Source organism: Engraulis encrasicolus, chromosome 19, assembly GCF_034702125.1.
Source record: "Engraulis encrasicolus isolate BLACKSEA-1 chromosome 19, IST_EnEncr_1.0, whole genome shotgun sequence".
In the NCBI taxonomy this organism is placed as follows: Eukaryota; Metazoa; Chordata; class Actinopteri; order Clupeiformes; family Engraulidae; genus Engraulis; species Engraulis encrasicolus.
The window spans coordinates 38,658,637-38,673,456 of NC_085875.1; the positions used below are offsets into that span (position 1 = coordinate 38,658,637).

General features: G+C 43.6%; 1 protein-coding gene across 2 annotated transcripts; it reads left to right on the forward strand.

Moving 5' to 3' along the window:
• The first annotated feature begins 882 nt into the window (after positions 1-882).
• lgals3a (lectin, galactoside binding soluble 3a) lies at positions 883-12,978 on the forward strand. Of its 2 annotated transcripts, XM_063184348.1 has the most exons (6): positions 883-1,132; positions 1,487-1,504; positions 2,073-2,765; positions 9,463-9,551; positions 10,313-10,469; positions 11,219-12,978. In XM_063184348.1, exons 2-6 carry the CDS (start codon positions 1,490-1,492, stop codon positions 11,372-11,374), a joined length of 1,110 nt encoding a protein of 369 aa, XP_063040418.1. In that variant the 5' UTR covers positions 883-1,132; positions 1,487-1,489; the 3' UTR covers positions 11,375-12,978. The 2 variants fall into 2 exon arrangements, with proteins under 2 accessions (XP_063040418.1, XP_063040419.1); XM_063184349.1 differs by lacking the exons at positions 9,463-9,551; positions 10,313-10,469; positions 11,219-12,978 and adding an exon at positions 5,200-5,328 and having other exon boundaries at positions 886-1,132.
• Positions 12,979-14,820: the final 1,842 nt, after the last annotated feature.

A 14,820-nucleotide genomic window follows, 5' to 3' on the forward strand; every position in this document is an offset into this window, starting at 1 on the left:
TAATGAGCCCTAATCACGACAAACAAAATATAATTGAGCAAAATAAGCCTTTTCTGTTGTCAACCAATGTAGACATAATGCAGCTCACAACATACAAGGACTTTTGTTAATTAAGAAAATCCTATATTAGCTGGGGCTTAATCATTATTTGCAGTATGTAGGCTTGCTTGACTATAACACTGATTGGAATAATATCATCTCTACCAGGCTATCCTATAGGCCTATCGTCCCTGTTGCTGCTATGGAAATGTGCAAAAGCGAAACACTGACTACCAGACCTATGTTGGTTCATTCCTGGCTGCCTTCACAGCTGATATGTGAATGTATGAATGTTATGTTCACTTTTTTTTAGTATTCATTTCATCATCAAAACACTTTGGGTAAACTCTGTGGTTATGATAAACTATGTAGGCCTATACTGTATTTTATTTGAATTATTGGAGCACATGTGTCTGTGCATGAAGGGAAGAAATGCAAAAGGAGGGGGGGGGGATTATGACAAAACATACAGAATTTACCCTAATTTTGTCCAATTGCATGTGGTATAGATGAAAAGGCCATGTCTGGTATATTGGTATAATAGGCCTGGTATGGTAGACAAGTCTGGTGGGCCTGTTGTTTAACTGTAAAACACCTGATGTTACTGTGTGCTTAGGGAGCACGGATAATAGGAGTCATCTTGAGTAACATGACCTCATTCTGACTCAACATTTTACCAGATGAACCGTCTGTGTTGTTGATAGTTCCACAATGGAAGGAATACTGTCATAACTCATAAGTGCATTTGGCCTGCTGTACAGTACAGAGTTGAATCTGTCATGCGCAGTCAAGTTCTTCTGCCCAACCCTCCCTCTGACAGTTCAGGGTAGTCATGTGGGCTGCGAGCTTACTGTAAAGCTGTGTACAAACTGGATAGGCAGTCTCCCTGCGTCGTCGTCGGTGTAGCATCTACAAGTCTGTTTATTTTCAACGTGACGCGTAAAAACACCATGTTCGGGTCCTAAACGTACTTCCTTTGTAGAGTTGTCTAATTTAGTTTCACCATCACTGCACTGGCGTGGTGAATGGGTGGTCCAGATACCAACTACTAGCAGTGAAGACACAGACAGGAGGAGGCCCACACATCTCTGAGGTAATGTTACAATGGTCAAACGTATCTGTAACACTCACTTTCGGCTACATGTAGCCGACTCTTAGTAATAGTTACACTCTAACGTTTGGCACGTATGGAACACGTTTTGCTGCCAGGATTCGAACTGTGAGATTAGCTCAGCTAGTGTGCTGTGTAATGCATAGCTTGCTAACTTGGTAGCGTGCTGTAAACTTCGCTGCGTCGAAGGAAAGCAATTCATGTCATTATGCGTAAAATCTACACACTATTATCTCATCTCGCGACAGGGTACGACTTTCTAGAGATTCTTTGAAGTATAATCCTAAACGGCATCACAGAAAAATAATTCCTACTTTCTTCATTTCGTTTCCACAGGCCATGGCAGATTTTTCGGTAAGTTGTTTTGGTACTCTAGTGCATCCTCAAAGCTATCTGTTCTGTGTGCTAGCCATATGAAGCCATTGCATTGGAAATGCAGGCCTACTATTGAATTAAAATGGACATTATTGGATACATTTGAGAAAAAAGTGGTTCTCCATTCCATTTATCCGTTGTAATGGCTAATTGACAAACTGATGCTGAAGGATATTTCTGTCATATTTTCTATGCTACACATCAAATGCCTCATACTGTGCTATAATGCAAAGTTTTGCCAATGCTTTCTCCAACCTCACGTCAATGAAACTGCTCTTCTGTTACCACCAGGAGAGCTATTTATAAATATCTAATTTGCAGTCTGGATTAACTTGGAACTGACTGGAGATTGCTCAACAAATATTGTAGGCCTATGGTCAGAGCATACTGACTCATGACATTTGCTCACATTTTCATTGTTCCACACCTTTTATAGTTTATCTTAAGTTTTAGATAAGATTTTTGTTTTGAGAGTGGGCTTGTATAGAAGTTTGAACGAAAATATATTGGATGGTGGGTTGAAACAAACCTTTTCTTGTTTTTGTAGCTAGCTGACGCCATTGCGGACGACGTTCCAGGAGCGGCCTCCAAACAAGGCAACACCAACCCCGCAGGCCCTGCCAGTGCCCCTCCACCCCCCACCAACCCCGGATGGTCGGCCCCTGGCGGTCCAAACTACCCGGCTGCAGGAGGCCCAACCCAACCGCCTGCCCCAGGGGGCTTCCCCAGCGGGCCCTCCGGTCCCGGAGCTCCTAACCAGTTCCCAGGACAGTACCCGTCAGGACCGGGGGCACCCACTGCTCCAGGTGGGTACCCCCCAGGCCCGGGCGTACCAGGACAGTTCCCCTCTGGCCCTGGGGCTCCGGGACAGTTCCCCTCCATGCCAGGGCAGGGGTACCCCCCCGGGGGAGCCCCGCCAGGACAGTTTCCCCCACCTTACAACTCGGGACAGTTCCCTACCACACCAGGCGGGCCTCCGGGGCCTTTCCCCGATATGCCTTACGCACCACCCGGGGGTGGGATGTATGGGCCAGGTGGCCCTGGAGCTTTCCCGCCTGGCCCATCCCCAGGCTTCCCGGGTGGAGGCTTCCCCCCAGTGCCTACAGGGTCATGGGGACCGCCCGGCGGTGGCTTCCCTGCCCAGCCTGGTGGCTTCCCTGCCCAGCCTGGTGGTCCTGGGTCTTACGGGCCGGGCCCCATGGGTCCCTACGGAGGACCTGGCGCTCCCGGAGGCATGCTGGTGAGTACATGAACATGACACATCTTTTTACGTTATTTTCTTTGGGTACGAGTCAAACTATGTTCTCCCATCCTTTCCTGCGTCCTTGGGGTTGCCCCACCTTTGTGGAGAAAAACAATAAGGTCTCTCACAGTCAGTGTAGAGCCACTTTTGGAAAGTACAGGAGAAAGTAGTTTGACTTTCACCCTTCTCCTTCGCTGCTAACTAGAAGTGTCATTCCATGGCTCAGAAAAGTGAAAGCCCTGTGGCAAATTTGATCCTAACCATAATGAATCAGCTGAGTGATTGTGACAAGCTATCATTCTGGGTCAAGTGAGGTGGTCAATATTGTACTCGCCTGTGTTCGAGGATAACTGTGCCCAGGCTTTTATTTCCTGAACATGGAACTGACACCTCTGTTCCTCACATGCCTGTCACACCTGTTGTTATGACAAAAGAAAACATAACGAGAACTCCTCCTGTGGTGACGCAAGCCATACGTACACCCTTTGCGCAACAAATGATTAACTATTTGACCTCATTGTATTTGGAAGGCGCTTCCATCACCCAAAGCGAATTTCAAAAGAGGAACATCAATGAATTTAACAATATTTAAGTTTGTATGTTCCAACATGTACTTAAATGGCACCAAGATGGCAGCACATTTTCTATCATTTTGAAGCTAAAATAAATCTTGGTAACAAAGCTGCAAGACCTGTAACTCTGTTACCAAGCACTTCTTCAATTATTAAGGCACCTTGGCAGATGGCTCTGTTACCTTCATTAGTCTGTGGTGGTAGTTGTTGTGTAATGGCGTAACGTGTGAGAGGTGTGGACTGCAATTCTCTTTTCCTCTTCTCTGCTATGAGCTCTTGGCTATGTGGGAGGGTCTTTGTGAACTTTGTGGAGCTTCAATTATCAGCACACTACACTCACTTATCAGACAACTACGTCACCCATTCAGGTCTTGGAAAGTGAACTCCGTCAGTGCTAGTGACTTCTACTGAAGATGTTTGTGTTCTAGGGTCTTGCCACTTGAATTTGGCTTTTGGCTGAACATCCTCAAATTAAGCTTTTTATTTTGAATTTGGGAACTAGTGTGCATTCCAGAAGCCACAGCACAGTATCTTCTGTCTTTTCATCAGCTTGCTGTTTGGCTGCACCGCACTATAACACTTTTCTCCAAAACAGATCTTGTTAAAACACTGAAAAGCATTACCATAGGTGACAATCCCAGGTTCAGAAAGTAAAAATTCCTGCCACAAATTTCATCCAACAAGTTCTGAATTAGCTGATTGTAATGAGTACAAAACACAGAATAGACCGGGGGTGCGTTTCTTGACAATGTCGTTGCTAATTTAGTTAGCAACTTACTTGGTTGCAATGCAATTTCCCATTGGCTAAGTTGCTAACTAAGTTGCTAACTGGTTAGTAACGATGCTTATGAGAAGCGGGGTTCAGCTCAACTCACTGAAGTCACCTGTGTTGGAAAGAAACTGTGGCAGGATTTTTACTTCAGAACCTGATTTTTTGTATGCCTCTGAGCATGTTGATGCTCAAGCAAAAAAAAAAAGGGCATATTTAATCGAGAACCCACAGCCTGCTCTATCGTCAGCACAGGAGGGACAGGCTTGACACAATTGAGCCCTAGATCACTGGTGTCAGGGTTTAGCATGAAGCTGACGCAGCACAGCAGCGGTCAGGATGTGTCAAGGAGTCCCATGGGAGCACGATGGGCTTTACATAGAATCTTAGACAGCATTTTTTTCCGGTATTTTCCCCCCAGTTGGATTTGCAGAAGATTGACCGTGAAGGTTAGCATAGTGACCCAACGAGAGAAATATCCATTGATGTGTTTAACATGTATATACAAGCTCTGTCCACAGCCTGTGTACCGCGTAATACAGTGTACTTTTGTAATTGGCTATCTGGAAAGTGTAAACGTGGGAAGTGAACAGGTGTTTTTAGCTCTAGCTGTGAGCTTGGTATGTGAGCTTGTTCTTTGCTTGGGTATTTGAATGCTTTGGGTGTTATGTGTGTTATAGGTGTGTATTTAGACTTTCTGTATGTCCTCTTGGTTTGTGGGTATCCAGACGCTTCTCTGTGGCACAGCTCCGCTTGTCTTCCTTCTTCCTTTACTGTTGCCATAACGCCACACTATCTGAAGACCTTGTTTGTGTTGTTGGGAGTCAGGTTTGTTGCCTTGGGGATCATATTAGTTGCCTAGAGTAAACTCTAGTACATGTGGTTGTGGTCATTTCTTCTTTTTTTTTAATGGGACTCGGCAGGCTTGGCTCTTTTTGTTAACGGGTGGTATTAAAAAGGGAAGTTTCCTGTGGAACTTGATGCCACACACTCTTTCCAAGCTTCACGCTTTTAAAGCTCTAAATCAGCCAAAACGACCGAAAGCGCAAGACTGAATGACCCCATCTACCGCACCTTCTTATCTTTTCAGCCTCCCTATAGGCCGCCATATTTTTGAACTGCAGGCATCAGACAGAAAGCCCCTTTTCTGCAACAGTAGGACAGGAGGACCCAAGGACCTGCCAGCACTTCACTTCATCAAATCACAGCCTTCACTAAAGGGTCCTTCGCAGGCTTCACTAAAGGGTCCTTCGCAGGCTTCACTAAAGGGTCCTTAGCAGGATTAATTCCACGTGGTCCCCTTTGTATGACTGTGTCAGAGTTCGGCTGTTTGAAGGCACCGCGACGCTTGTTTGATTACCTTTCACTGTGCCTTTATACATCACCACGACATGTGGGGACCATATGGGGCTCAAGTTATGAGCACTTAATTACTATTATAACAGTTGCCATTTTGCTTTTGTTACTGCCTATTTAAACACACAGCTTTTTTATTACATTGATACTCCACTAATCATATAAAAAGGCTCCTGCTGACATAAACCCCTGCTGTTGATTGTGATTGAATGTGTTACTGACTTTGTGCCAAATCAATTTCAAGGCACTACCATGGCTCTGTAAGTAACTGAACTTTATACAGACTCCCCAACCATGGTGCACCTGCTTCAAGTGGGCAACTTAATTACAGCAAAGGCTGTTGAGATCAGCAGAGCCACAGAGGCAAACTGAATGATGAACTGTACCATCATGCCAAAACTAGTTACGATATATTTATAGAGGGACTGTTTTTCATTTTGCCAAATAAGTTTATCCAAGATTCTGCCTTCTGACCAACTTGACCACAGATTGAATGGGGTTGCATGTTGTTTTTGTATGTTTCTGGCATGAGACTGTGACTTGCATGAATGAATGAATGTACATGACATGTATGTGCAAGCAGATTTCTCTAGATAAATAAAGACCACATTTCTACTTTCTAATGGTTTGCATTCATCGCAATGTGCAGTTACACCAGTGAATTGAAATATGCATGTTTGCATGCTGTTAACTTTTTTCTATTACTGTTGCCATGAGTGTGTGAATTCAAGCTGCTGATGTTATTTTCTTTGACACAGCATGAGGGCCTTGGTGTTATGCCCTCAGCCGTGCTGGAGACAAGTTGGAATGCTGGGTGTCTGGTTTCTTAGTTTCAAAACACTGAAGATTGTGGAATTATGTTGTAGTATAACAGTCTGACAGTCTAACTGACTGGATGACTGACTGAGAAGGGGATTAACACGATGCTTCTACAAACACAGCCATGTTTAGCAGCAGACTGTCCTCTACAAAAGATAATGTAGATAATAGATTAAAAAAAATTAAACTTCTTATGAACATACACATGCCTTTAACCTTGTATACTGAAAAGGCAACAGAAACCTTGAGGGAAGTTTGCACAATATGTAACTTATCTTCTAGTATGTGAAATGGTTTAGAGCAGTTGCTGGTGTGTTGGAATTGATATGCAGGCCAAATAGTCAGTCCTCAAATTCAGCGGGTCAGTATTTCAGAATGTCTCAGGATGTAAATAGAACCGTGTATATTTTTGAAGGAGTGAGTGTGCGTTTGATGAAAGTGTGGTCACAGGGCAATCCTGAGGTCTTCTATGCTGCTATGTAAATGAGTCATTGGGCGGGGTCAGACCTTGGAATCTGCACGTAGAGAGGATCCATTGGGTCACCGTTACCATGGAAAGGGTTGCCATGAGGATTCTCTTCGTTTATGTGTTGTCAGCATGACTCATGGAAGGAAGGTCTTGCATTAATACAAGTCTACAGACGAAAAAGTGTGAAGCGCTGTTGTAACTGAAGGCTCTCTCTGTGTACTTTTTTCCACATGTAAGTTGCCTAGCCTCCATCACCACATAATGTGTTTAACTGAATGGAAAAACGTGCCAACCATTCAAAAAGAGGCCTCACCTGCCATATGCAAAACGTGCCACCCATCAGCTAAGGATTTAAGAATTGAACATCTCAGTTCAGTTCAATTAAAACAAAAAATGTAAGCACATCTACTGCAAGCTTGAAATGCTACTCCAGTTGCCATGGAGTTAAGGTATGTAAACATGCTTAGAAAGAAAGGAATGCTATGAGTCAGATGCAATGTTGATGGCACGAGATGGAGATCACACGCCACAGTAATGATGCAGCTGCTTTTCACACACAACATTTCAGGAATGTCCCTGGACAAACCTGACCTGACATCAGGGTGAGAGACCGCAATCTGTACCCACCCACCCAACACAATATGGATATGACCACCATGCCTGACCTCTTGACCAGTGGCGAGCAATTGCACGCAGGGCCTCAGGGCAAAGCACTGATAAGCCCCCCCCCCCCATTCAGCCTGCCAAGGTCATAATAGGGCCCCACCACCAATACAGTAGGGCCCAGGGGCAAATGCCCTGCTTGCCCTGCCTATAGCTCCACCCCTGCTTTGACCCACCCCCCCCAAATGAAGAGCTGTCTTTTAAATTAATTTTGGGGGCTTTTCTCACCTTTTATTGGACAGTGCCGTTTGAGAGGAGACGGGAAGGTAATGGTAGACAAGGGAGGATCGGAAAATGACCTCGGACTGGAATCAAACCCGGGTCTCTGCCGTAACAGTCAGGGCCCTCGACATTTGAGCCACGGCCGGGGCTGAAGTGTTGTCTGAATGTCTATAAACAACAAGTGGATTTCCATACAACTTTCTTGTATAATGTAATCATATACAGTATATCACAAAAGTGAATACACCCCTCACAGTTTTGCAGATTTTTGAGTATATCTCTTCATAGGAAAGCATTACAGAAATTTCACTTTGACACAATGATTAGTGACCTTTTAACAACATATTTAACCGCTTAAATTTCTTGTTCACTCAGAAAAAAACAAAATACAGCCATTACTGTTTGAACATGTACTCACAAAAGTGAGTACACCCCAGATTAAAATCCGGTAGAGAAGGGGCTATGTTGGCTCGAATCGTCTCGAAATGAAAAGGGATGACAAGGGAGGTCATCAGTGTGCGTTTCAACCTTTCTTTGCATTGAACGTTTACATTTTGAGTCTGCATCTGGCTTAAATAGATTGGTGTGAGATTTGAATGCAATCCTATGGAGAATATCATGATCTGCTTCAGTAGTCACAGTGCATGTTGACATGCATGTTTCCTTTAGGTGTATTTCAGATTGCCAATGTTGACAGCATTCATGCATCCCCAAACCATGTCAGTCCCACTACCATGCTTGGCTTATGAGAGGATACACCTTTTTTGTAAAACTCACTTGTTTACCACCACACATACTTGACACCATCTAAAGCAAATTTGTTTATCTTGGTCTCTTCAGATCACACGACATGGTTCCAGTGATCCATATCCTTGGTCTGTTCATCTCTCTTGAGACCAAGATAAACAAATTTGCTTTAGATGGTGTCAAGTATGTGTGGTGGTAAACAAGTGAGTTTTACAAAAAAGGTTTATCCTCTCATAAGCCAAGCATGGTAGTGGGACTGACATGGTTTGGGTATGCATGAATGCTGTCAACATTGGCAATCTGAAATACACCTAAAAGAAACATGCATGTCAACATGCACTGTGACTACTGAAGCAGATCATGATATTCTCCATAGGATTGCATTCAAATCTCACACCAATCTATTTAAGCCAGATGAAGACTCAAAATGTAAAAGTTCAATGCAAAGAAAGGTTGAAACGCACACTGATGACCTCCCTTGTCATCCCTTTTCATTTCGAGACGATTCGAGCCAACATAGCCCCTTCTCTACCGGATTTTAATCTGGGGTGTACTCACTTTTGTGAGTACATGTTCAAACATTAATGGCTGTATTTAGTTTTTTTCTGAGTGAACAAGAAATTTAAGCGGTTAAATATGTTGTTAAAAGGTCACTAATCATTGTGTCAAAGTGAAATTTCTGTAATGCTTTCCTATGAAAAGATATACTCAAAAATCTGCAAAACTGTGAGGGGTGTATTCACTTTCGTGATATACTGTATGTTAAAAAAAAAGATCCGATTAGAAACACTTGATATTTGTTCTGCTTATTCTAAAGCTGCCAATATAAAGGCCTATGGTCACTAATATAATACTGAGCAGTCATGCTGATGCAACCCTAATGAGTTCAATGGAAACCCAATTAGTGATGTGCAATGCAATCACTGGGCAACTATGTTTCAAGAAAAGGCTGAGCTATAACTTAATAATGACACATTTGGAATTTGTGTGTGTGTGGTGTGGGGGGGTGGTACCTTGTCTGTGGCTGAGCTCTAATTGCGACTCGTTTGGACTTCCTTGTGTGTGTGTTGTGTGTAGCCGGTGCCGTATGACCTGCCTCTTCATGCCGGCATCATGCCCCGCCTTCTCCTCACCATCGTTGGGGAGCCTGTGCCTGGAGCAGACCGGTAATGCCACATGTGGAGCCCTTACACACACACACACACACACACACTCACAAAGATTCACTGTCACACACACACACACAAACAAACACACATGCACACACACACATTCTATCACACACACAAAACATTCACAACTACTCTTTCACACACAGACACTCAGAAATTCACACACACTCACAGACACACAGATGTGTGCCAGACTCAGTCAAAGAGAAAAAAACACAAATTGCCACACAATAGCAATATGTCCAAGTTTTTCACTTTGGGCATCTTTGTGGCTCTAGGTACTTTTGTTGTCCCAAGAGGCAGTTTGTCATTGCAGTCAGCAAAAATGAAAATAATTGACTTGTCAACAGTAAAGATAAATGTGTTTGTAAGTGCATATATCTACTCAGCTTCTGCTCTGATTGATAGAGTGACAATACACAACTTTTTGGTTTGTTTAGACTACAGTAGAAGGACTACAGTAGACTACAGTGGATAGATTTGTATCAACTGTCAGGACTTCTAAACCAAAAAGCAATTAAAATGTGCCTATTGGTGCACAGTATACAGTATGTGAGTCTATGTTTTTTCCTGTTGTCCTGTCTTTCACTTAAATGTCTGTCCTGTCTATGTCCTTGCATTGGATAGTGAGAAACGTCATTTTGATTCCTTTTTATGACCAGTCAGTGCATGTGAAGAGCCTAACAATAAAGCGGAGTTTGACATTGACATTGACTTTTGTTTGACATTGACTTTTGACTTTGACTCTGTTCCAGTTTCCAGATAGACTTTGTGAAGGGAGAGGACGTGGTGTTCCACTTTAACCCACGCTTCCCTGAAGAGCAGGTGGTGAGGAACTCCAACCTGGGCGGCTACTGGGGGCCAGAGGAGCGGGACGGAGGATTCCCCTTCGTACCGGGCAGACAGTTTGAGGTAAGGAGAAGAGATACGGTTATTTTGGAAAATACTAACATGGATATGTTAAGTAAGCAATTGGTAAATGAGAGGAGAGGGATGGAGAGTACCCCTTCGGACTGGGCAGACAGTTTGAGGTATTGGAGAAGACACATGCTCACTTACCTGAATATGTAAATAGTAAGCAAGTGTAAAGTAGTAACCAAGCGGTAAACTAGATGAGAGGGACGAAGGATTCTCTTTAATACAGGGCAGAAAGTTTGAGGTAAGTAGAATACAAGTGGTCGTTCTGGGGGGGAAAACGTAGCCTATGTGGATGTGGATATGTAAATGTAAAGGAAGCAAGTGGTAAACCAGAGGAGAGTGATGTACTATTCCCCTTTCGTACTGGGCAGACAGTTTGAGGTAAAGAGAAGAGATACGGTCATTCTGAAAAATACTAACGTGCACCAATAACTAAACCAAACTGTCTTCATGAGTCAAATATTATCCAAGGCCACTTTTTCCAAATCATAATCCCAGTCGTAACGAGGCATAACTAAGAGCTAGGATTAAGGTGGAGCTAGGATTAAGGTGGATATTAATGAAAGTGTGTGTGTGTGTGTGTGTGTGTGTGTGTGTGTGTGTGTGTGTGTGTGTGTGTGTGTGTGTGTGTGTGTGTGTGTGTGTGTGTGTGTGTGTGTGTGTGTGTGTGTGTGTGTGTGTGTGTGTGTGTGTGCGCGTGCGCGTGTGCATGTGTGTGTGCGTGTGCGTGTGTACCTCTGCAGCTGAAGATCCTGGTGGAGCAGGACTGCTTCAAGGTGGCGGTGGATGGCGTGCACCTGCTGGAGTATGAGCATCGGGTGGGCGGCTTCGAGGAGGTCACACTGCTGCGGGTGGTGGGAGACGTGGCCCTCTACAGCGCAGCGCCCAGCATGATCTGACCTGACACACACACACACACACACACACACACACACACACACACACACACACACACACACACACACACACACACACACACACACACTCTTGCTGGACTCAACATATCAAAGAGTCACTGGGGCTGCATATGAAACACTCAGTCTTTCAGTATACATTGCATCCCAAGTAGGGAGCAAAGCAATGAAACTCCCTATGTTGGGCGCCATATAGTAAATGTAATCCATTTTGGACACAGACTAACAGTGCGCCTACAGATGATTCCATCTCTGTGAGGGAGAATGATGCAGTCAGTTACTCACTCACCTGCATTTGCGATTCTGTCAGTGTTTGCGATCGTATAGCAGGTCTGCAATGTTATAAATTGACGAACGTAATCCAGTGCAGCCAGGGCTGGGGATTTGGTCTACTCTAGATGATGATATAAGATGGCAGGGAAATGGAATTTGAAATGGCAAGGAAGAAATTGTAACAAAGCACCAACACACTATTTCCCCCCATACGTACCCTTTCCCTCCCACTCTTTTGTGCCTGCAACAAGGACCAACAGCTGATCAATTGCTGTCTAATCGTCAATTCAATTGCTTTTTTTTCCTTCAGACACAAACTGGACCCCGTTTCTCGAAAGCATCATTGCCACTTAGTAGGTTGCCAATGGGAAATTGCATTGCAACCATGTAAGTTGCTAACTGAGTTAGCAACGACACTGTCGAGAAACGCACCCCTGCTTCGCAACTGCTTTGAGTCTGTGTATGTTTAAAGAGACGAGTGTGCTGGAATCCCTTATCATACGCTGTGTGTGATATGCTCATGTGAGGCCTGACTGACTCAGTGTGTGATGTGACAACTGGTCAAAGTGTCCATCTTAAGCCTGCAAGTGTTTTATGTTTGCTTTTTTATATCCAGTATGTCAACACTGCTCTTTCTCCAACCCCCACCCTGCTCCACAGAGGGGTAGCTGGTTCAGGAGTAGAGATGTACAGGATCCAAGATCCGGTTCCGGATCCGGCAGGATAATAGGGTTTTTCAGACTATCCGGATCTGGCAGGATCTTAAGCAGTGTATTCGGTATCCGGCAGTTACCTAAAAATCAGGATCTGGGGCATCTCTACTTTTTTCGTAGCCTAGGCTTTTCAGTCAGTCTTTCACAACCCCAATCGCTGCATGGATTGAAAGCCCTTTGGAAGCGGCCGTTGAAGGCAATGTGGCAGTAAGCCAATGAGTCTTAAAAATAGTTTGCGCCAACGTAATAAAAAGGGCCCACAATTGCGAGTTGGCTATGTGTTTCAACCCTTTCGTAGGATCCGGTATCCGGTTCCGGATCCGGCAGGATCTTAAGCAGTGGATCCGGTATCCGGCATTATCCTAAAAATCAGGATCCGGTGCATCTCTATTCAGGAGTAAACCAGGTTAAACTAAGAGGTACATCTTCTTAAGGGAGAGTCCTCCTTTTCTTCTTCTATTAGATGATCTACCTCTTAACCTAACCTGGTTTACTCCTGAACAAGCTTCTTAGTACAGTATACCCCTCTGGCAGCCATGTTGGAAAACACTGTGCTGATACAGATTGCCAGACCAATGAACTGACAAAAAAACAAAAAAACAAAAGATCAATAAAAAATGATGTTCTTAACTCGCAGCTTTCGAATCCAACCCCATATGATTATGCTCATCACTGAAATCTGATTAAATGGATTTCTCACATGGAGGAGGAAGTGCAGTGCCTCTAATAATAGAGTCAGTCGTATGCAGTGGGGAATTGCAACAAGCTAGTTCAGTAGCGAACTAGGTTGTCTGAAACTGATAACTGTGTTAAATCATTCTTAATTAAATGACACCCAGCAACCTATTGGCAGGTTTAGCCCTTTCCATAGGTGAATATTAAGGTTAAAGGTCAGTGTACGTTTTTGGTAGTTTATTTCCAGAATTTATGCTGCCAATTTACAAATCATATTTTTCATGAATATTTCCCACCACAATCAGTTTCTAAGTATTCATTATGACTTGGGCATTTAAACTTTCCATACACGAATTGGATGTTCTCCATGTCCACCATTGTGAGCTGAAAAACTCTATGTACTTTAAACCAATTTACCAATAAACAAAAATGAAATGGTGGTTAGTAAATATTCATTAAAAAATATAAAAATGCCTAATGGGCCGCATACATTTTGAACGTATACACTGAACCTTTAAGTTATTTTGTTGGAGTTCCCTTCAGGTAAACTGGTTAGCATGCTGTAGATTCTCTGATCAAGAGGCCATGTCACGATAAGAGGTGTGAGTGGTTATTAATAGGAATGCACTGACTACGTATACCAGATTGTGCTTGTCATTTCTCTCAGCACCTTAACATTAGGGAGGAGGGCACCATGTGGTAACAGCTGACATGACAGGACAACAGTGTAACCACCTCATGGGATCACATGATGTGTATTACAGTGAAGGGCAACCTGGATCCATTAGTTCTAATCCACTGCCACATATTCCAAATGACCTGGCTTTACCTGTTCAATTTAGCTAGTGATTGCCTGATTGAATGATTGGACAGGTTATTTGGATTACAGTATGTGGCACTGAATCTTGTAGACTAATGACGCATGCCCATTTCTGACTTCTCTAATATATCAGGATTATGTTGAAGTTCTCATTTTGTTTCCCCCCACCACTTGGACCTATTTTGCTCAGAAAATTCCACAAGCTGTAGGTTTCATGTATTTTTGTTTGTTTGTAGAGCTATACCAAGCATGTGTTTGTTCTGCAAAAAGAAGGGATAGCCATTAGTTAATTTCGTAGTGAATGCCCTAACAAAACTTGTAGTGGCTTTCTACCATTGCATATTTTACACAAGAGCAACAGATACAGTATAGTGTGTGGAGTGGATTTAAAAAACTAGGGCTCAAATGGAATATTAGTCATTAACACCAGTTTTTACTCAGAGTAATAAACCTTTTGTTAACACATCACGTTATTGAGCTATCAGTATCATAGTTTCCACGCAGAAGCAGATGTTGCCTGATGATGCCACTTTGCTGTAAACTGTGTTTATCAAGTCAACTTTGTCTTCACAAGAAACTGGGTCCAACTCAAACTAGTACCTCCCATCCTTTTCTTTTGCTTGTGGCCTGTGTCCTTGGCGTTGCCGCGCATCCATTGAGAAAACAATATGGGGTTCTTTTCAATAAGCTAACTCCCGACCTCCTTTTCTCACTTTCCTCCTTGTGGCCTCGTGATGACATCACTGACCATAGAAGTGTATTTCAATATCTCTTAAGATATTGGTGGATGAAGGATCGTCCCCTAAAAGTTGTTGTGGCTACTGACAGCAGGGAAACGTTATTGTTTTCTCCATAGAGGTGGTGCGTCAGCGAAAACCCGAGGCCACAAGCACAGGCAGAGGACGGGAGTCCGTATATTGGAAGGAACCCATGGTTTCCCTGCTGTTGGC

Bases quoted from the DNA above. Each gene is read 5' to 3' on its own strand.
- lgals3a (XM_063184348.1), top strand. The intron at 9,552-10,312 runs GTAATGCCACAT...ACTCTGTTCCAG, and splicing joins CCTGTGCCTGGAGCAGACCG to TTTCCAGATAGACTTTGTGA. The intron at 10,470-11,218 runs GTAAGGAGAAGA...GTACCTCTGCAG, and splicing joins TACCGGGCAGACAGTTTGAG to CTGAAGATCCTGGTGGAGCA.